The following is a 23,417-nucleotide window of genomic DNA, read 5'->3' as shown; positions in this document are numbered from 1 at the left end:
ATACACTCACTGTCATAATGTTGAAAATTAGCAACTGAAAAGACTTGAATGGGCAATACAATTCAAGTAGAACAAGCATAAGCTTGAACATGGCCATCATCATAATCCAGTTTGGACAATCTGCCAGTAGGCAGCAAAAAGAAAGGGGAGAACACAAATTCGGTGCACAGTCCCACAGACTACAAATACTCAAGACAGCACTGAGTAAAGTACTAAGCAAAACCAAGCAAGCACTTACGTCAGATTTGGAGGACACATTTTCCTCCATGTCAGAATCACTGGGATCTACAATGTCATCAAAGGGTGGCAGAGTAGGCGTCTTCCTTTCCAGTGCATCAGTTTCAACTTTGACTCTCGCCACCTTGAGCTGAGATTTCTCTTTTGTCTGTTTTTTGTCAGCTGAACAAGTAAGAATCAGTGGTGGGGCACTAGGAAAACTTTTAAATAATGAATCCGAGCTGGGTTTTTTTCTTTTTCTTGCAGAAGATTCATCAGTGTCCAGCACAGAGGGCCTTTTTGTGAGAGTCTTCTTTTCTTGCTGCTGCCCACATGTTATGGTAAGGATAGGAGTGTTTTCAGATTTTGGTTCCTTGGACATGGGTTTGGGTTCCTTGAAGGCCATCTTAGGAACCATTTTTTCATCTCTTAGTGGTTTGTTTTCTTTGGGTTTCTTAGAGGATTCTTTGGAAGATTTGTTATGTTCCCTGGAAGGTTCTTTGAAGGCACTTTTTTGTTCTTTTGAGTCTTTAGAATTTTTTTCTTTGTGCTCCTTTGTTAACTTCTGGGTCTTTGAAAAACTGTTACTACTGCTGCTGCTATTTATGTTCAGAATCCTTGCTGGGTCCTGCAAAGAGGAGATGTAAAATTTTACTTTAAAAAAAAAAAGAAAGAACTCTTAAATCCTCAAAAGGCAGACAAAATATGGACAAAGGATTGATATTAAGAACTTGGAACTGCAGGCAAGTAACCAGGAGTAGAATTAACCATATAAGAACAGATAGCCCAACATTTGGTCAAAAAAATCTGTTACAAACTGGTGGAACTTAAACAGTTATCACTGCTCATCAAAAAGTTACAACAAAAGCTAGTTTTTACCCTAGGCATTATACATTGTTAGGTTAACATAAAAGCAGTTTAGGAAATCTTTATCATAACCATTACCTATGAAAGAATTAAAATCACAAAGAAAAATTAAGACATGGACCATATGATGTCGACAGAATTACAGGATCAGAGGAAAGCATGATGACATTTCAGGCAAAGTTTAACTTCTCTGCTGTGATCTTCTGAGTTTTGCCAGATCTTTTTCCTCATAAACAATAGCAATCCTGGGTCCAGCCTGGCTATGGAAGAATTGATTGGACAGACAACAGTCATTGCCTTTTTATGGAAAACCTCCTAAAGCTGAAAAAGTTTCCTTCTTTGAATATACTGGCATCTCTGCTGAGTCTTTAATTACTTTTTTTTTTAATGAACTGTTTTAAGTGAGAAGTGTTTCTCAGAAGGTAGTGACTTAGACATCCTACAGGAGAGGCCAAACCAGAAACAGCAGATCAGTATCTGCTGAGTATTCCTCACTCAGTTGAATCTGAAAAGTTGAAGTGGCAAGGCAAGAGGTCACATGCAGCTTGAACTGGAAATAAAGGAACCATTCAGAATGGCCTATACAGGATCCTTTCTTCTGAGAACTAACACCAGGGAATATTTAAAAGACAAGAACAGTTCTAGCACTGCCCACTTTCATGGAAACTGCCAGTGATGAGCTCTCAGTATTTCAAAACCACTCAGTAGACTAATTGCACTGTTTTAAACGCTAAACACATGTCATATATATACAAGACGGGGTCCATTTTTATACTTCAAATCTGCAAAGTGATGTTTCAATTTACAGGAACCCATGGTCAAGTATTTTACACTGCTCACTTTTTCCTCCAGGCTGGTTATAAGCATTTCTATCTGTATGTTGCAACACTTTAATATGCATTACATACACCCATTGATTTCCTTTACCTATAAGAGATATGTATGTAAATGTGGTGCATCTGGCTGTCTAAAACTGCCACAGATTTACAGATCTGTAGAGAGGAAAATATATTTAGCTTATCTTCCACCTTTACTTAAACACCTTTTTACCCACAACATAGACAGAAGTGGACAACACTTCTGCAGACAGCACTGCATAAGTACAGTGAAAGTAAAGGACCAAAGTAGGACATAGCCAGCCCCATCCCCCACAGGGACTCAGTCATTTTAAAAAATGCACACAGTACAACTGCTCTGGGAAAAAAACTATCCAAGAAAACAAAGCAGAATTTACAAGTTAATGGAAGTTGTGTCAATTAAAAGAGAAAGGAAGACTGAGACTACATCCACTGATGTGCTTCCTGTTCATAGATAACTACTTATAACATGTCCAATTAGGATGTGTTAAGTCAGAGTTTAATACTCTAGGACCTGAAAGGTCTACATAAAACGTGCAGAAACTGCAGTATCATCCTTCTCCTTCTCTAACAATAGGTAGAAACAATTAGCTAAAAATAATTTCTTAGAAATATTCTTCCCTTCTCATTATCTTATTTAGTGAAACAGTCACAGTGCTGCATAAATTATCCAGTTGCATGATTTTATAAGATGCTTCTTGCATCTGTACTGCAAATATATTTTTGTGCCATATTTGATAAACTAACTTTATATTTATATAACACGTATATCAACATTAGCGTTGGCTGGAAGCATAAACAATGAACAATACTATAATTACATCTGAATATCTAAAAATAAGGCACTTCCTGGATTCCCAGGCCAGTAGTTAAAAAACAAAAATAAAAAAGTATACTTAGCACCCTTTGACATGTTTTACTTGAGTTATAAGACTTATCCTGGCATTCTTCTTTAAGATTTAAAAAAAAACCAAAACATTTTTACTATTTCCTTTGATGCAAGACCAGCACCAAAAGTTGACTTATGAACTAATTATTAATGCTTCTAGTGTCATATCATGTTCTATCATTCCAGAGGGGTGTTGCCCTGGGGAGGAATAAAATATGTGTCATTACTAAAGTAGATAGAGAAATTATCTTCCTTACTGGTCTCCTTATAGCCCTTTATATATAGCACATATATTTTACATTTCAGAAGGAGAGTCTCATTTCAGAGGTTTTCCAACAGATGAGACCTGTGGAAATGGTTCTGGGGCACAGTAGTATTAAAACCAAAAGAAAGTTGTGATCTGTTGTCTTTTCAATTTTAAAATTCTTAAAATTTTAAGACTTTTTTCATCTTCTTACAACATGGAAGTTGGTATTTTCATAGAAATCATAGTACATTTAGGGGACATACTTATGAGACTTATTTATAGCTGACATACTTATGAGACTAGACCCCTCTCACATGCTCTCTTAGAATTACCTTTTCTTAAAGGCAGCCAATCCCTTGCTTTTATATCTACATTCATTTTCAAAGTAAACACACCATCTTTTCTTATTTCCCTAATTTCTGCAATGACCCAAAAAGAAGCCAACAATGAAATGGAGGAGATAACTACAGGAACATTAAATCTGTAAGACAGAAAAAAGTCAAATTATATCCACCAGTAAGTTCTGTCAAACCTGATGATGAGCACGGGATGCTGATGGGGATGAAAAGTTGCTGAATATTCATATAATGTACCAACATGTACTGTGTATCAGCATAGATCTTAACAAAAATTAGAATGTACTTTCAAACCATTTTCTTATTTATTAGAATCTGACAGTGTGTTTAAGTGTTTCTTTCCACCTTAGTAAGTGTTGCAAGAAGTAAGAACAAATTTAGTAAAATAATACACTCTTTTCTCAACACTCTTTTCATGAGAAAAACTGCGATTGTGGGGCTTTGGCAGATAATATATCTGCACACCATAGCTTACATTTGTGTATTCATCAAATATTGAAGCAACTTAAGTCAATGTTAGCCTTTGATATGTTGCATAACAGCGTGCAAAATAATAATACAGGTACATTGGCATGTCAAAATACCAGATGTCATCCTCAGGCCAGTAATACCATCTACTTCCAGTAAATCAAGATATATAGTACTGCTCTATGAAAGGGGCTAATGTATCCTTCAAAATATGTATTTTAGAAAGCACAATAAAAATCTAAAATTTTATCATCAAATAAAACCTGCACTATTCTGACTGTGGTACTCAACTCCGGTGCGTATTTTGGCCAACACAGCTCATGTTAAGGCCCAAGATGCATTCTGGGAGCATAGAGAACATATTGTAGGCAGGACAAGTGACCAGAAAAGCTAACGAGCCATTATGCTGCCATGATCATGAGCCTGGAAATTGCTATCTCCTGCAGCCATCATCTCTGCCAGTTTCATCACCATCTTCTAACTTACAGGAACTACATAAACCATACATCCAATCTGGAATGCAGAAGACATCACCTCATCAAAAGAAGGTGAACTTTTGAAGTTGACTCCCTACCAGGTGGATTGCTCAGGCTTTCATGCTTCCCACTGCGAAAAAGGGTATGCCATACAGTGACAAAGGAGGAAGGATCAGCACCCTCACACTCAGCTAGGTAACTTTATTTTTTTATGGATCCCAAGTGCATGGATTAAGAGTTACAGGTAATAAACTAAGAAACTTTGTGATTTGGGAGGTAAATTCACTTTATAGACTAATCTGGGCAACGGCAACCAACTGTTTGTTGTGTTTTTGTGTTTCTTAACAAGCGCACAAAATTAAGTTAAAATCACAGAGCACATTGTCCTGTAAATCTGAGAGACACAAACACACTGTGATAGCTACTCAACAAATAACATATTTGCAGATTAAAACACTTCTGTAGCTACAGGGCAAAAAATTATGCTGAGCTGTGTATGTTACAGACCTGGGTGTTGACTTCACACCACAAAATGGAATTCCCAATTTGTTTCAATGTGAGATTGAATAAGCAGTTACTTCTGGAAACCACTGCAAATCTCAGCTGCTGACAGATGTTAATTACCTAACTAAGAAATAGAACACTGGGGAGGGGTGGGGGAAGCAGCGGAGCAGGGGCAGTTCATGATATTTTATGAAGTCAATAAACTGAGCACATTGGCATAGGCTTGTCTACTGTACTCTGAGTTTAGACTGCAAATTTAGTACTAGTGATCATAAAAATGTGCATTATTTTCATTTCTAATTAAAAATATTATGCCTATTGAACTAATGTGTTCATAATAAGCCAGTGGACTACAATTAGACTAAAATATGCCTGTTGCTCTAAAGAGGAAAAGAGGAGAAAGATATCTAAAAGTAATTCCTTCATCAAGCAAATTCAGATTTCTGTTGAATACAAACTTGTTTATTACTGAATAGAAATACTAGCTGATTTGGGGGCAGGGGACAAAAAAAAAACAAGAAAGAAAAGCACAACATTTTGAGAGCCTCCAAAATTACTCTAGGGTAGAAGATGATTTTACCTGCTTCCCACAAAAACCCAGCCCACCAAACTGTTATGATCAATGACATCAGAAGTATCAGAAGCAGATGGAGAATTACAAAGCTCACTGGTTTAACAGCGAAGGCTAACTGGGGGAGCATAAAACAATTTATGTTTTTTCTGATGACACACAGGAATAACAGCTTTTGTTTTCTTTGCTTATAAAATAAATCTCATTTCTCTCCAGTTGATACTATAGGTCTTTGCAAAAGATATAATCATTCCCCTGAAAAACCTAACCAAACTGCTTCTCTATTCTGTGCATGTAATATTAATATAATATAAACAGGCATAGCAATAGCACTGATTTAATATCTGTGTACAAATATCTGTAGCCAGCCTGCAGGTATTCTTACATTATGAAGAAATGTATGAAGTTTTCATACATTTCTGCCTGACATCTGTACTTCCAAGATTAAGGCTTTGTTTTGGAACTAAAATACGGGTGCTCACTAATACTATTTCCATTAAATTAAATGAAAAAAAAAATCACTTCAGAGATACAAACATCTCTATTTAATACATATTTCAGAAGAGAATGAGACAGAAGGCAAAATGACAGTTGTTTCTTACTTACAAAAAATACTGTATTGTATTTTTCATAAGTGAATGCTAAACCAAGAATAACATTTTGTTGCACTGGTTTTATTATTGTTACTTGAATTCTTATCTAACCACACAGTTTATATGGTACTTTGCAGTGGCAAACAGATAAGCATAAGGTTCTGTTTTTTCCACACTCAAAGTTTAAAACTGACCTCAAAGTTAACTGTGGTATTCGCAGACAAAACAAACCAAAACTAGACAGAGCACATCAAAGGCCTATTGCTGTAGCAGAAAAATCCCGAAGTCACCCACTGCAGACATCTGGAGAACACTTTGGCATCTGGGACAAGCAACTTGTGCCCAAGAACTATCAAGACTTTCCTGCAGCTCTTATTGTAGAGGCATATTTAAATGAAATCTGGACATTGAAGTTGTTCCATCACTGGAGTTACTCCAAATGACAAAACCAAAAATCTATTCATACATTGGCTGGAACTTTCCTACATTCCAACCAGAACAAAAACACTAAAGACCAAAATTCAAGGCTTTTCAGCTCCAAGAACTTGTAACAAAAAGCCCAGACTTTAATGTTACACTAAAACCAAGGTTATCTTGTGTTTCCATTTCTCAATAATAGCTTATAATTCTCAGCAAGGCAGATATTTATGAGATAAAAGGACAACTGCTCATAAGTGTGTGTTCTAAGTTGGACAGGGTAAAGCAATGACTGCTGGGGGGAGACGAAAAATCAAATATCCACATGGACTGACAAAAACCAGTGTATTGATAAAAGACCTCTTGCCACTATTAAAAATTCTAGGGATGGAATCCTGAAATGTGATGCATGACTAACCTCCTCAGGTTAGACTCACATAGCTGCATGGTATGGGCCAAACTCTCTGCAGATGTTTGAGTTGCTTCAGGAAAAAAATGAAAGATTTCAAGCAACATGGATGAGTGCAGCAAATACACATTTCACCCTCGTTCACTCCATCACATTCCACACTTGCTGATTTTCCATATCAGACTGAAGTTCACTAAATACAGTCTGGAAAATTACTTCCCAGGTTTACACTTGCTCACAAAAAACTGAGATTCAAGACTTACCACACAGTTACTAGGCAGTTACTAGGCAGTACACAACTCAGTATCATGTCACTACTGCCCTGAAGTCCTTCTAGAGGTGTTAGGGTTGCTTATTAACCCAAGCCTCAGCACACCTACTTTGGCATGGAAAGCAAGGCATGAGTGAATCAACACTATATATATATATATATATATATATATATATATATATATATATATATATATATATATATATATATAAAATCAACATTATATATATATATATACTCTTTAGAAGTGATTGGAAAATGAACTCTAGAGACCTACCAACCAACATCTCACGAATCCTATTAGAGACGGTCAAGTGTCAGAGTAACTCATGTCTCATGTTTGGGATCCAGTCAGATGGAGATACATCCTAGTGTAACCAGCAGCACCTTGCTTCAGCACCAGGTGTACCCAGCTTCTTTCCTTTGAGGCATTATGCACTCATTTCAGCATCCCAAAATCAGCACCTTGTGTTTAATCCTCAGATTATACCTCAGCATCTCATTAGGAAAATAACCACCCTTCCATATATTTTTTAAACGTTGCAAGACCACCTGCATTAGAGATGGTGAGGCACTGATGTACAATGCACACCAGAAAGAGACATGTCAAAGAACATTTTTTGCCTGCTCTTGCTTATTAAGTATCCCTACCAGCTTTTCTTAGGCATACCCTTAATTCATTACCTGACAATTCTGGCAAGATTCGGCACAGAGAGAGAACATGAAAGTTATTAATAAAAATGCGTAGTGCCCCTTTAAGCAGAAGCACTGCAAGATCAAGTGACATACTTCAAATCTACAAGATTCTACAAAAGAGAATGAAAAGCTAAACAATTTAACAGAATGGAGAAAAGGCTTGCATTGCATTTCTTACGTGAATAAACAACAACATGTTCCTTTATCTTCCCATATGATTAGTTCAGTTTGTCAAGAATTATCTGCTATTTCAGAAAGGTTCAATTGTATTACTCAAGAGGCTCCTTGGACTATACCTTTTTACATTTGAAGTTGGGGATTCAAAATTTGATGTCCTAGAGACCAATGACACATTGCTTTCTTTGAAACATCTAGGAAAGAATTAACCTCCTAAATTTAAACAAAACTAAAAATCCTAAAGTACAAAGCTTCAAGTCTACACAAGTATCCTGAAAAATGCTTAATAAATGAAATTATTATTATAGTATTATCTCACATTCTTTACATTTCCATAGATCACACTTCCATCACTGTAATCTTCTAACACTACAAGATACCACTGCAACTCCATCTGGAACAGGAGGAAAACAACTGTACAAGTAATAAAACAAGAGAACTGTCACCAGCACCTGTTCTCACAGCCATCCTGAGTAAAGAAATGTCAAGACTTGCTATCATTAGCCTAGCAATTAAAACATTGCAAAAAACACGTAGAATTTTTTAAAATTAATTTAATTACTGGGAAAAGCACTTTTGGCTCAACTATCTTCTAGCGAAATAGGTCTCACCTTTGGCCCATGAGATGATTTCTTCTTCACTTCAGAAAAAGACAGAGAGTTACTGGGAAGGCTGGGGAGATGAAGGCTCTGCCCTGAAGAAAACGATGTGCCATCTGACATTACCATCATCTGTTGTAAGAGGGAAAGCATGTCAGTAAAACATTACCAACAAGAGCAGAGTTTCACCTGCCTAGCAAATCACACTGATAGGAGAATAAAGGTCCAACAAACAATATCCATGTTTCTTCTCAAGAGGGGGTAGTTTAATGAAATCACACTGATAATAATTCATTTTCCCCAAAAAGAGTCTGTTTTTTCCCATTATATTAACTGATAAGCAATCTCCCTGCCTGCATACTGACCCATGAGCCTTCCAGCCTATCCTCTCTCCCTTCCCTGAGAGGCAGAGGCAGAGTGAGTGACCAAGCATCTTCGCCAAGGTTAACGCACCACAAAGATACACTGTAAAAACAGACTGCCGTTTTAAACTAAAAGCAGTATGTCTTTAATTTCAGCTTCTAACTTCAGGCTTCTGTGTTATCTAGAGTATAGAAAAATGTGTGGCTGGTAAGCAAGCACACAGTTTGCTGTTAAGAGGGTCTAGCTCCCTTTCTTGATTTTGAAGACTTCAGTACAGACAGATCATTTCCAGAAAGCACAAGTAAATCAGCTATTACTGAGAAGTTGCCTGACATGTAAAGATTATTCCGTCCATCTCTGGGAAACCCAGTTAAGATCCTGTCTTCTGCTACAGTGCTGCTGTGTCTGGATTTTATGATTCCTACCACAGCCATTCATTTATCTATTGTTTCAAGGCTCCAAATGCTAGAGACAGCTTACCTGTCTGACAAGCCCTGCAAAGCTGGAAAGATGCAGAGCTCTATACCTGCAAGGAAACATGTCTCTCTTCCCGAAGGTTCCCAGGCACAAAGTGACACTGGTTTTGTGGATTTCCTATGTGGTTATCCTTGCCTCTTCAGATGACCAAAACATCCTCTGACTCAAGGGACAGGAATGAGCTGGCCCATCACATGCCTCATACACATTACATTAGAAATACTGGGAAATCAAGGACACAGATATGTATATTCCAATGTTACCTCTCCAAGTCAGGATGACCTTTTATTGCCTACAGGTTCCTGAAGATAGGCTTTCAATTAAAAAAAAATTATTTAAACACCACTCAAAATGAATCTTGTTGCAGACCACTTTGCTCCAAAGAGACATGGTAGCTTGGGGAATATTAAGAGACATGTAAGGTAATTTTTTTTTTATCAGCCTGTTTTCAACACTGTAGCTAGATGCCAAAGGCAGAGGAGGAAGGCAATTAAGCTGTTCTGAACCAGAGTCTGCCAAAAGCCAAAGCTCTGAAAACTCATCTGTCCAAAAGCAACGACATTCTTCTTGAAAACACGGCACTTTTGATTGTAATTAGTTATTGTGAATCACAATAAGTGATCCTTTAGCAGGAGAAGTACCTTTTTATCTCTATTTGCCAAGGTCTTCGGTTGCATTAAACTCAACTGAATGTAAGAGAAGGCACAAGCTAAAAAAGAACAATTAGCCAGTAGGAAAATCTATAGCCAAGTGCATACCATAAACCTGGGCAACATGTAGAAAAAATGCATATATTTAGCATTACTTTCTCTCACAGAGGATGTCAAATGGGTGTTAAATAAACTTTTTTTAAGTAAACTCTGCAGTATTTTTTAAAGCCACAAATTTAATAGAATATATCATTTGCATAAAATCAAAGTCATTCCAAAAAAGCAAAGTTACTTATTAATTACAGAGTTTAAGTAGATATTTTATTGCCCAAAATAGTTTTGTTCATACATTCATATGATAAAAAGATGCATATCCATGCAGAAGAAAAATTTAGTCAGGAGAATAAGGGTTTGCCCTGAAATTAAAATCAAAGAAACAAAAACTCTGCAGAAATTCTTTCTCCTCATGTTTGAAGCTGCCATTTTCTCCCTGAAGCATAGAAGTCTGATCCACTGAAACAAACTCACTGAGGTTTAACCACTGCATAAATTTTCTTTTTAAAATTCAGAAACATTTCAGTTTAGAAATATTCACATATTCATGATTGTACACAGGCATTCTTAGAAAGCTGACTTTTTTTTCAAAGTGCATGGACTTCTAAGATATCTCAGTTTCTGGCAAGTGTTTGGACCATTAACAGTCTCCATATTACAGACTATTTAAAAACAGGATGACAGTCTACAGAAAGATTTAGAGGGGTGGGATGAACAGTATTAATACCATGTGAGGTTTGATTTGGCAAATCTAGTTACATACAGGAGAAAATAATTCCTGTAGTGGTTTTAGAAAGTAAAATCTGGACATAGCAAACTATGAACCCTAAAAATTTCAATGTATTGAATCCTGCAGTGTATTGAAGCCCTATAAAAAATAGGAACTGTAAATTCAAAATTTTCATGTGATTAACAATGCACTCAGTTAAGACAGACTACAGACTATACCATCTTTAAAGCTGACAAAAAGATGAGAAGAGACCAAAAAGTCTCATGTAAAATTAACTCTTTGGCCCCTATGATAAAAAAATGCACATTTCTCTTCCAAACAGATTTCTGACAGAAGTATATGCTCCTCCTTAAATGCATTATAACACTAAAGATTTAAAAATAAATTACTTCGACCTCTCAAAGAAAGACATTTATATTAGTGCTAAATAACATCCAATATGTTAGTTTTCTTTGTCAATATCATCTATGTAGAAAGCCCCTATATTACCAACACCTTTTTGAATTAATATGCATTTCCATTTTGGCTAAATTTAGGGAAGTGACAACTATACATCCAGTTGAAGTTTACTGGAAGACCTCAGCTGAAAGAATTACAGCAATTTCTGCAGTGGGTAGCTGCCCTTTGTCCAGGCATTAGTCAAACACAGAATTACAGGCTGGCACATGTACTTCTGACAGCTTTCAGAGTAAGCCCCCATTTTCACACTGCTTCTACCACACTGGCAACACACACTGCTTGACTGTGGGAATATATATGTACTCATTCCCACCTTTTCCACCAAAACTGGAAAAGGTGGGAATGAGCATACCACAGCAAGACACTACTGCAGCAAGAATGCAAGCTCACTGATAGTATAGCAATAACTCTCCAGCACAGCTTATATGCACTTTCTAAACTTTTTTCCTCCCTCCTGCATTGCAATTACCCTGCTGTCTTACACCTGCCTAGAGATACAGCTCAAGAGAAGGGAGACTGTAGCCCATGCTTCAGCCAGGCAGCAAAGGACACCAGCAGCTGGTACTTGGCTGGACTGACAATGAATCGCCTGAGTGGCAAAAACCAGGAACATGACTAATTCTTCTTGGTCTCCTCTAAAGTCAACAGCTAAGTGGAATCAGCCAGACCGGTGGAACAAGACATTGACTGGTGTCAATGAAGCAAGGTGAGACTACAGCAGTCATTAAGTCAGTTTAAACACCATATAACCACACTCTGAATTCACCGATATGCAAAAAATGAAGTTCTAGTTACAGTACTGCTGTTCCCTCAAAGATGTGGCTTGACTTTATTTAATAGAGCAGAGATCTAGCTAATCTCAAAGCTTGCCTTTCTTGGGGCAAATGGTGACAGAAATACACTGTGTAAAAGTAGGGCATTAGTTGAGCTTGTTCACAAATATTTTAAGTGTTTTTAAAAAGTGTGCTTTAGGATACTTGGCACTGGATAAGCACTCGAAAGATGGCCAAGGAGAACTGTTTAATACCAGGGTACAAATAACACAGGAACAGCAGAATAGGCTGCATAGAGAAACATGTCAAGGGAGGTGATTGTCCCACTCTACTCTGCACTGGTGTGGCCTCACCTTGAGTCCTGCATGCAGCTGTGGCACCTCAGCACAAGGACAAGAGGCCAACCAGTGCAGTGAAAGGCAGCTGACATCACTTGACTTGTTCAGCTTTGAGAACAGAAGGTTGAGGGATGACTCCACTGCATTCCACAACTTCCTCAAGGGGGGCTGCTAATCCCTCTCACCGCAATCTAACTGCTCTGCTGGTACTGATATCTTGCCTCTAGTTCACCAAAAACTCACTTCACTATCCTTCAGCTATTGAGCTTGCATTTAAAACCTTTGTCTACCAGTTGCTTTAAATGAAAAACAACTTTGCCAGGGCAAAAGAAAACCTACTTTTTACCCAAAACCAGTGCATAGAGGAGATCCACTGATATTCACACTACAGGGTAGGAATAATAAACCTGAAGTGACCAGTATCCATAATATCTGAGTTGTTGGCATCTTAGAAGCATAGAATGGTTTGGGTTGGGAGGGACATTAAAGATTATCTTGTTCCAATCCCCATGATGTGGGCAGGGACACATCAGGTTACTCACGCTGCCATCCAGACTCCAAGGAATGGGGCATCCACAACTTATCTGGGCAACTTGTTCCAGTGCCTCCCCACCCCCACAGTAAAAAAATTCTTCCTAATATCTAACTCTCTTTCAGTTTGAAGCCATTCTCCTTTTTCCTAACAATATCTGACCTCGTACAAAGTTTCTCTCGGGGTTTTTCTAAGGATGTTCCAATCTGCTACTCAAGACAACTGAATGCTATGGAAAGAAAAAATGCCATGCATTTAATTAAAGTCGTTCCATGCACTTCTGAAAAAGGAATGGATCAGGAAACAGCTGTGCACTATTGATTACCGTAATATAATTAGGAGCCCTCCTCCACTATTCCTCTTCCAGCAATTTGGGGAAAATTATGAAATTGCAATACCTAGTGAATTATAATAGCTTGTACCAAACCTACTAACAATTGATTCTGAAGTTTCCTTACAAAAAAGAAAAAAATGACAATTTGGAGACAACATTTATCTACCAATACATGCTTGACAACTTGGAGTACCTGGTACCCAACAAGAAAAACTCATTTTCAAAACAAAACCTTGCTTTTCATGTCCTTATAACATGAGCAATGTGGAACAATCTTAAAATGTTCCATGGAAAGCTGATCTTGTACTGCCCATTACAACAAAAGCACAGAATTGCAAGGTGCTGCACCTGGGCCAGGGCAACCTCTAGCACCAGTCTAGGCTGTGGGACGAACAGACGGAGATGGAAAGCAGCCCAGCCCAGAAGAATTTGGGGGTGCTGGGGGATGAGAGGCTGGACATGACCCAGCCATGGGCACTCCCAGCCCAGAGAGCCAAACATGTCCTGGGCTGCATCCAGAGCAGCGTGGGCAGCAGGGCCAGGGAGGGGATTCTGCCCCTCTGCTCTGCTCTGCTGGGACCCCACCTGCAGGGCTGCATCAGCTCTGGGTGCCAGCACGGCAAGGACATGGAACTGATGGAGAGAGTCCAGAGGAGGGACACCAACATGGTTAGAGCACCCTTCACATGAGGACAGGTTGAAAGAGTTGGAGCTGCTCAGCTTGGAGAAGAGAAGCTCTGGGAAGAGTTTATAGCAGCCTTTCAGTACCTAAAGGAGGACTACATGAGAACTGGAGGACAACTTTTTAGCAGGGTCTGTTGCAACAGGACAAGGAAGAGTAGTTGGAAACTTGAATAGGGTAAATTTAGACTAGCTATAACAATGATATTTTTTACAATGAGGGTGGTAGACCACTGGAACACATGGCACTGAGATGTAGTGGACACCCTATCCCTGGGAACATTGATGGTCAGGTCAATTGGGCTCTGAGCAGCATGATCTAGTTGGAGATGTCCCTGCCCACTAGATAACCTGTAAATGTTCCTTCCAACTGAAACTATTCTATGATTGTGCCAACCCTGACACATAGGAGTCACAGATCTACCACCACCCATATATATTAACTCAGTCAGGAACTGTGTGAGCTAGCACAGGTCCAGACCAACACAATTTCCTTATTAATCCACATTAGAGCTCCTGCAGGTGAATGAGCCACTATCAAAAATCTGTTGTTTGTCTTTTAGTTTTTCATTTTCCTGAATGAAAGGAGGCCATCAATAAAGCTGCAATAATCAGATCCACACCAAGCTACCTGTTGCAGTTTCATTTACTGAGCTGCCCATCAAAGAACACCTTCGTACAGCATATTCAACACAGGCAGCAAGCTTTACCACAGTGTGCTGCAGAAAAATTCCAACAGTATTTTCAGTAAAAGCTACAAGATACCTGTTAGAATTCTGGGAAAAATGAACCATTACTACAACATTTCTGCAGCATTCATCACAAATTATACTCATCATGCATCACTAGCAGACAACTGGACTTCTTTGGCTCTGGATTGCCACACTCTGTATCATTTTAGAGTGACGAACAGGTTCCTACACATCACTTCTTTTAATGTTAGAGTACATCTGAAATATGGGGGGCAAGTAGTAATGATTTTACATGACCACTGTGACACTAATATCTAAAGTCATGATGATGAAAAAACAGTATGGACCCCAGCATGAGCTATGTAACATGGGTATGCAGACCTATATTTCAAAATTCCAGAGGATAACACACTGCTAAGAAAAAACCTAGCAGTAATACAAGTCCCATTAAGGGTGAAGTTCCAAAATATAAATCATTAGCTAAACAATACAGTCATTCTGAACAACTATAATTTATAATTAAACAAATATTTTTTAAAATTTTAAAATTTTACTTTGCTTGAAAGTAAAGTTATATGTAGTTCAAGAAAATTCAATTATTTAAATATAAAAAGCACAAGATTAAAGATAATGACTTCCCTAGAGCAGCATTATACCTAAGGCTGGTTCTGGGTAGAAGCCAACTATTCCAACTGATACAGTGGAATTTTCCAGGAAATAGGGAGGATGGAGAAAAGAGGGAAATCCCCACGATTTCATCTTCATTATAAGGATTATGAATATAGTTTTTAAAACTGGCACTATGCAGACATCTCAACTGACTGAAAAGACATTTCTCAAACATTAAATCATAAAACCACAAAGGTATGAAAAAAACTCAAACAACAGAATGCAGTGGGTTTTGGCAAAACCTACATTTTTACCTTCATAATTTTCTCTAAAAATTGCATCCCTCTCAGAGTAAGTCTTTGTGTCTCTCACTCATTAAAAGATTAACTATCTTTAAGAAAAGAACTGTCTTATTACAGAAGCCATGCATTTACATTTCCTACAAATTTTATAGAAAGCCACAATTTTATAGAAAGGACTCATCTGTTGCTAAATAGAAAAATTTCTACTCTAAAAGTGACCTACCTTCTTGCATCCTCGAAGCATGAAACCTCAAACCATTAACAGCCTTTTGCATTTGTAATAAAGCAGTGAATTTTACTATGTTTGCCCACAGTGATAACTGCTCTCTAAGGGGCAGAGAAAAGTCTTTTCCTTTAGGAAAGAAAAGTCAGCTATTAAACTTTGTCTAGATACTCCTGGATTAAGCAACTAATTTTGAGTCTCCTGCCAAAAAGGCAGAAATGTTTAACTTCCAATGAAACTTGCAAAACAATACAAATATTTTTGTTTATGCATTTGCAACTGTGAGAGAGAGGCCAGCATTAAACTGCTATTTTAATGTAGACTGAAAATATTTTCACTACTTTTTCCTGCAAGAATTGAAATTAAGTTATTTGTAACATCCTATTCAAACAAGTGATGCCGGAGCAAATATTTTCTTCCAGTGGGAAAATTTAATTCTACAATGCTAGGCAGCTATCATTCAGCATCTTCAAAATTAATTTATTTTTACTAGCTCACTGAACAGACTAGGTGTAATTTTCAATTTTTTCTTGCAATTGAAAAACATGCAAGCTAAAAAAAGCAATAGAACCAATGCTACTGACAATATAAAATACATAAATGGAATCAGACTCTATTTGTATTTTCCATGGGGTTCAGCATTCAAAAATCTACTTCAAATTTGAAGGTTTATCTCAATCACTATCATTTCCCAGGGTCGGTTTTCTTCTGAAATCCATATGCAGCAATCCCTGTGCCAACTCTTTTTCATCGGGGTCTTCCTATTTTAAGGCTGAAACTGATCACAAAAGGTGACTGAAAAATCTAGAAAGGAATGACCACACAATGGTCAACACTTATTGGTGTTTACATGATCGGAACTTTAATGCTACTGTACCTGCTCAGGCGTAATTTCATGCTGTGCCTAGAGGATGAGCTGTGTAGGAGACTGCATGCATACAGTTCTCTCACTTCCAGTAGCTTGATGACTTGCTTGGTAAGACACAGATCAACTAAAAGCAGTCACATGTATCCAGGGTATCCTTGGGGATTTTAAGCAACAGGTTGCTAATCCAAATAGGTACACATGTATACCTGGTAGCTACGGATGATGAGGCACTGTACTGAGTAAATGGTACAGAAAATTCTCACTGGCATCATTTGCACAGAAAACCTTTGTAAAAGGAATGTCATTCAGAACATATATATACACAAAGGTATAGAACCTAAGCAATGTATGGTTCCATTGAATTTGTCCAGTGTAATTTTGAAAACGTTTTATTTCTTTTTTTAATTACAAGAATAAGCCAACTGAAAACAAGTGAATAGTGGAGATGGATTTGAGCATAACTAAATCTTTTCAAGGGGCTGTGTGAAGTTCAGTGTAAAAACTGTTTCTTTGAAGGTGGAAAACTTTGCCAATTGGATATAGCCTAAGACAGAACCAAAGGTTTTTATTTACATTCCTGATGAGAGAATCTCTGAAGCCAAATCAAATCTTTCTTCTAAGGCCTGAAAATGTAACTACGTCTTGGAAAAGAAGTCAGCAAGTTGGTGAACTCCCAATAATATAGACTGACTGCACACGTATGCTTCAATTCTCTTGATATCAAATAAAATGCTAAGATGCAAATATTCCACAGAACTAATCTACACGGTTGGTGCTACCCTAAATGTCCTTCTCGACTAACTCAAGTGCGACAGTGGAAAAGCTGTACTGCAGTCAAGTTCTGACTTTTTAATCACTTATGGTATCCCAGTGTTACTCTTACTCTCTCAGTGAGCTACAGGATACAGGATAGCCAGTCAGACCTTGCTGGACAGGAAGGATGGAGAAGGGTAACAAAACTTTCTTAGCCTGAAAGATAGAAGAACAGTGGCTGTAGCAAATAACCTGGACTAGTTCACACTTGGGAGGCCACAAGGTACATGTGTAACAGAAAGGGGGAGTTAGGAGCATCCAGTAGATAATTCAAGGAATCTGCAGCAGAAGACAAACACAGAGGTAAGCCTACACTGAATATGGCAGCACGCAGGTACCAGGTGAGCCTACACCTCTCCCTCCAGAAGGACACACTATTTGTAATATGCGTATGTTTATGCAAATAAGAAATAATTATGTTTTGTAGTTCACATCAGTCAGCCCACGTAAAAACGGACAAAAAGGAATCAGATCTGGGCTTCAAGGTGCGTAGAAATCAAGGTGCAATTTAGACCATTATTTAAAAGCATGTAAGCAAAAGTCCACCATGTTAAAGGATTTTACTCAATGCTACCACTCAGTGTTTTACATTAATATGGCATCTCATTCATTTTGAAGGACATGAGCTTAATTTTGCCAGACTCCTTGCCTATCAAAATTCAGCAACCTGTAACTGTTATTTTTTTCTTGAATGTAGCCACAAGCTAGAAGTATTAATTGTATGGACTTATCTGTAAGTGCAAAACCTATCTCATACTTGACTACCCTGTAAATGCTTTTCTCAGCCTAAAGCATGGAAATTACAAATGAGTTAATGCTGTCTGTAGAACACACAACAGACTGAACTTACACAATTCGAAGGGAAAGTCAGCTTTTCAGGATTTCTACAGGATTCAAAAAAGTTTCAAACGTATTCAAAAATACTGTTTACAGTATTTCATAAAGCATAATGGGCTTTTCAACACCAGTAGATGTAAGCCCTTCAGAGAAACTTTTAGGGACCAGACAGACAGAATGCTATTACATTATTTCTGCCAAGCTGACCAGATAAACTTCCAGGTCAGAAAGTCCACAGAGGGATGCAGAAAACTGATCGGTTAATGAGAAGGTATTCATTTCTTAAAATGAAATTGGGGGAATGGAGAAAAAGAAAAAACTATGCAGTCAGAAGAATCCAGAAGACAAAAAGCAATGAAGCTATGTATTTTAAGACTGACCATACTGGTCATTCCCTATATTCAGGGAAAGAATTGGATCAAAACATGCCACATTTTGTTGTTCACACTTAGGCAACATTCTTGCTTTTGTTAACTCAAGAAACCTAAAATTAAAAGGCTCAGAAAACTAGCAATAAAAGGGAAGCTTCCTATTTTAACTTTTTTAACCATTACTCCTCAACTCCAAATTCTCTGATGGCATTACTTAAATTTATTACACTTGTGCTTCAAACCTATCAATCTTATCCAGTCTGTTGTTAACAAATATTAAAGCAATGGCTCATTAAGTTTTCCAGAATACAATCTCAATGTTTCATTTGCAAAAACATTAAAAAGCCTCTTGCACCTTATAAATGCAAACAGAAAACACTGCACATGCTTCTATGTAAATGTAACTACAGTTGTAACAGTTCTGTTCTTCAGGAGGCCAATAGGGTCTTTGAGACTATACATGCTACTTGGTTTTGCTTTGTTTCCAAAGATTCTCTTCAGCAGACTGAAGATTCTCACACTAGCTCCCTCTTACCTCCAGCCCAGAACCTACTATTGTCTAAAGGTACCAAAAAAGGTTACCCACTTTTGTTAAGGCTCGTTCAAAGCAAAGACAGGCACTGGCATTAACACTTAAAATTTCACAGTATGAAGGCTTTCTCAACATCTCTATCAGTGACTGGTAAAGGAAGCAAAATACACCCATGCAGTCTGCAAATAACAGTCAATTGGGAAGTGAAGCGTCTGACACTTCACAGCAAGCAAGGCTTGCAGAAGGGACCCAGGCAGTCTGGAAGATAATAGGCCAACAGCAGCCTCATGAAATAAAAAGAGGAAAAACGCCCAATAGCAATAAGTGCCCCAGAAGGCAGAGCCCTGCAGCCAGGAGGCTCGGGCAGTAACACAGCCTGGGCGGGCTATGAGCTGAGCCAGGGCCCAGGCAGCAACAAGGTGCCTGGGCAGCAACAATGGCTATCAATGTCCCAATTCCTGTGAAGTGGTCACAGCCCTGGGAGCCAGGGGAGGCTCAGAACTATATCCTCTGCTTGGTTTTTGTCAGATCCTATCTACACACAGTTTGGATCTCTTAACACAAACACCACCAACAAAATGGTGGGGGTAAGAGGAGGTAACTGAGACCGTGGGGCTGGAGACTGCAGTGACAAGCAGCTACAGGCCTAGGGCTGGCTCAGGTGGAAGGAGGGATGGCTTCAGGGGCATCGAAGGAGGGCTTGAGCTCCTCTGTTCCCTCCCATCAGCATGGCACTGATCAGAGGGAACAGAGGAGACACAGGCTCTTCACAGTGGTGTGTGGAAGGAGGCAAGAGGCAGCAGCCCAGCCTGACACATGAGAGGCCCCATGAAGAGGGCATAGCAGCGGAGCCGAGCCCAGGGAGAGTTTCACACCCAGAAAGGAGGGGTCAAGTCCTGAGCAGACCTCATGGCTTGAGCCTCCCATTGTCCCTGACAGAATGAATTACGCTGTCATTGTGTGAAACACAGAACAGTTTCACAGACAAAGTGTAAACCTAAAAGTTTGGCCTTTTGGGCTCTCTCATCCCTCTAAATAGGCAAATTTCCTTTTGGCTTCTTCACATCACTTAATTCTGGCAACACAATAAAGAAGTCAGTACATTTTTCTGATTCAGACTGTGCAACATATTACATAGATTTAAGAATGTTTGTTTATAGTTAAGAGTTTTGACTTGTTCTACCTTATAACTACTAAAGTTATTTTGCTTAATAGAGAACTATAGAACCTCTTTCAAAGAAAGATGTTTTTTTTTCTTATTACTTCCGTCACACTACGATGTTTTTAAGGAACGCACATGCTCATTTGTTTACCCATTCCACTTAAAGACATATACCAAGCTTGTGTATGAAATTATTCACAAAAACACTTCACTTAATTTCACTGTTAGGTCAATCTTTCTCATTATACTAATCATGCACCAGCAACAAGCAGCAACATCTTTATTGTGATGGCTTTTGACATGGGTGCAAGACTCACCCCTCCTGCCTTTAGCAGCTTTCTTCTGAATTCCTCTGTCGGGTTGTTGAATGTGAGCTTTTCACAGCGGAGGTGATTTACAGGTGGGTGGCCTTCAAGGTGCAGGAATAAGTCATAGTCAAATCGAACTTTCTTAGGCTCTTCCTGAGGGTTGAAAATAACCAGATAGAAACATCTAGCACCAAAACTAACTAAGTTGAAAACAAAGGCTACATAAAGACTGTCAATTAACATTAAATAATTTTAAATCATTCTCTGTGTTCTCAGACACACACAGAATTTACCAAATGTCAGCTGAGCTACAGTAAATCAGAGAAGCTCCTATTAGCCCATGATAACGCAAGGTAAAATGCATGAATTTCATGAAACCCTGACAAGGCTTGCTTGACACTGTTAAGTCATGTTTGGCCCATGCTACAGATAGGTACATATGCAAGTATCATGGTTCAGCTGACACAAGGTAACTCACTCAAAAACACAATGACATTTCTGAGCCCTAGAGAGTACTGAACATAGTGGAGTAAGTTTTGAACACAAATTTCTCCACTGCAGCCAAACAATTGATTTCTTCACAAGTTATAGAAAGGGGGAATTATGAATCTGTGGCAGCCAACTACCTTTGATCTCCTAGTTACAGGGTCTGCTCATTTCTTAAAGAAACTTCATTGTCTTGAACAAGTGGGGTCAGATAGATTTCAAGTTTCATCAGAACTTTCAAGCAATTAAAATTCTCTGCCATTGCAGTGAAAAAATGAAATTGAATGTTCCCTGCACCAAATAGAAAGAGAAAACACATAAAAGGCAAATTTTTCTCAGGAGAAATTACCAGCGCTCTAGAGGTGCCCTGGGAAAGCCTCAGCTGAAAAAGGAAAGTGGCTGCATCAAACAGACTTCAGTATCTTCTATCTCGTATTACAAACAAAGTCCATTTTGTGTTACACATTTACACAATCCCTGCTAGAAGCTGTATATGCACTAAGCGCTTTTTTGAGATGCTATTAAGCAGCCCTTCTTCCAAAGGTCCTGATGTGCAATGGAAGTCACCAAAGCAAGCCTTGGGAAAAAATAAAAAAAAAATTCAACTTGAAAGTTTCGGTAAAAAGGGAACCATGAGGGAAGAGATACAGCAAAACCTTAGCACATATCCAACACTGCCTGAAATTAAAATACATATTCTGTTCAGTGACAGATGCTTTAGAAATTCACATTAACCAGGCTGAATTTTGAGATAGGATTCCAAGTATGGGAAGAACAGAAAGCATAGAAATCTCAGTTATTTTGAAAGTTAACTCAGAGGTTTCAAACATTTAGCCAAGAGACATCCTAATCTGTCCCATGTCTAGACTTAGAGCAGAAACAATAAAAGGAGACCTGAAGTTCTTTCTGAAAATAAAAGAAAGCAGTTCCCCTAGATGAACTATTTTCACAGTTCTGACAGTTCATAGAAATAAATGACATCATAAATGACATCATTTTCAAAGGCAAACATGGATGATACTTCTTGTTAGAAATATTTACATGATTTTGTGCAGGATAAAACTGAAGCAATTTATTCCCTGATCTGCTTAGAAAACAGCAATGTTGCTATAGGCAACACATTGGTACCAGCAGCTTTGCCATAAAAGCCAAGTTGTAATAATTCATGAACGGTAGTCTTCAAACAATTTTCTGGAAAGTCAGGTGAACATAACCAGTGAATAAAAAGCAGACTTACAACACAAATGATCATCAGTACCACAGCACTGCCATTATTTCAAAATGGGGGAGACAGAATGTGCTGCAGTTTATGAGCCTTATCTCATATGAACTGCATTTTCCAGAGTAGGAGTCTTTGACCTAAAAGCATTTTTAAGGACTTTGTTTCAATGACTAACAACCATAGCCTGCTGTTGCTGAATTTGGGAGGAGGACTTGGTTGTAATTTCTGTAACTCTTTAAAGCTTGGAATATTTTTCTATAAAGGCGAAACATATATTAAATTTTCCACCAATTTCTGTTTAGTCCTGGGAACAGGATCCTTTGTGGCCCACGTACTTTCCTGTACCCCTCCTTTCTCTATCCATGAGGGTATTTTCTGAATCAGAAATTCAGCAGCTGTCTACCTTTAATACATGATGACAGTATGCCTCTTCTTCCTCCTTCTATCTATGTCTTCCTTTTCTGTATTGGAGTACCTGTGAACTGCTTATGGGGGAAGAACAGCTGAGCCTGGAGAAAGTAGTAATTTGCCTGCTCAATTTTTGTGCCACTCTTCCTTTGCATTGCATAGCCCAGGGAAGTGCATGCTGCTGCAGCTGTGTGACAGACTAACTGACTCACAGTCCAACTATTGCTTGTTGTATTACATGAGACCAACAAGGGGTGAGGGATGTTTGCAAACTTCCTAATTCCATATGTTGCTTGAGGGTAAGGCAAGTTGTAATCACTGCTGCCCTCTTGATCTCAGTCTAAGCCACAACTTCTGCTGGGGAACACCAGAGACTTTCTGTCTCCACAGTCAGAAAAAGCAGCCACAAGTCTAGTGGAAAACAAAAAGAGAAATATTGGGCAGGAAGCTTTCTGTAGAGATGCTCAATGATTGACTCACTGTCTTCTACTTTGTCTGTGGGATGAACATACCTACTTTGTCTGTGGGATGAAGAGACTCGGCTGATTTTCATTAGATTTTCTGAATGAATCAAAAAAGT

At 38.4% G+C, this 23,417-nt stretch overlaps 1 protein-coding gene across 1 annotated transcript in view; it reads right to left on the bottom strand.

Annotated features, from left to right (window-relative positions):
- The window catches only part of MLLT3 (MLLT3 super elongation complex subunit), a 120,887-nt gene that overhangs the window by 37,457 nt on the left and 60,013 nt on the right, over nucleotides 1-23,417 (bottom strand). Inside the window, exons 4-6 of the mRNA XM_054287210.1 lie at nucleotides 20,731-20,874; nucleotides 8,626-8,745; nucleotides 239-844 (exon numbers count right to left, since the gene is read on the bottom strand). Coding sequence (XP_054143185.1) covers nucleotides 239-844; nucleotides 8,626-8,745; nucleotides 20,731-20,874 — 870 coding nt within the window. The remainder of the gene's footprint in view (nucleotides 1-238; nucleotides 845-8,625; nucleotides 8,746-20,730; nucleotides 20,875-23,417) is intronic.

Source organism: Melozone crissalis, unplaced genomic scaffold, assembly GCF_028551555.1.
Source record: "Melozone crissalis strain CALT ecotype California unplaced genomic scaffold, PUWL_Pcris_2 ptg000005l_1, whole genome shotgun sequence".
NCBI lineage: Eukaryota > Metazoa > Chordata > Aves > Passeriformes > Passerellidae > Melozone > Melozone crissalis.
The sequence above is the reverse complement of the archived record's forward strand: the minus strand, read 5'-3'. Positions and strand labels throughout refer to the sequence as shown.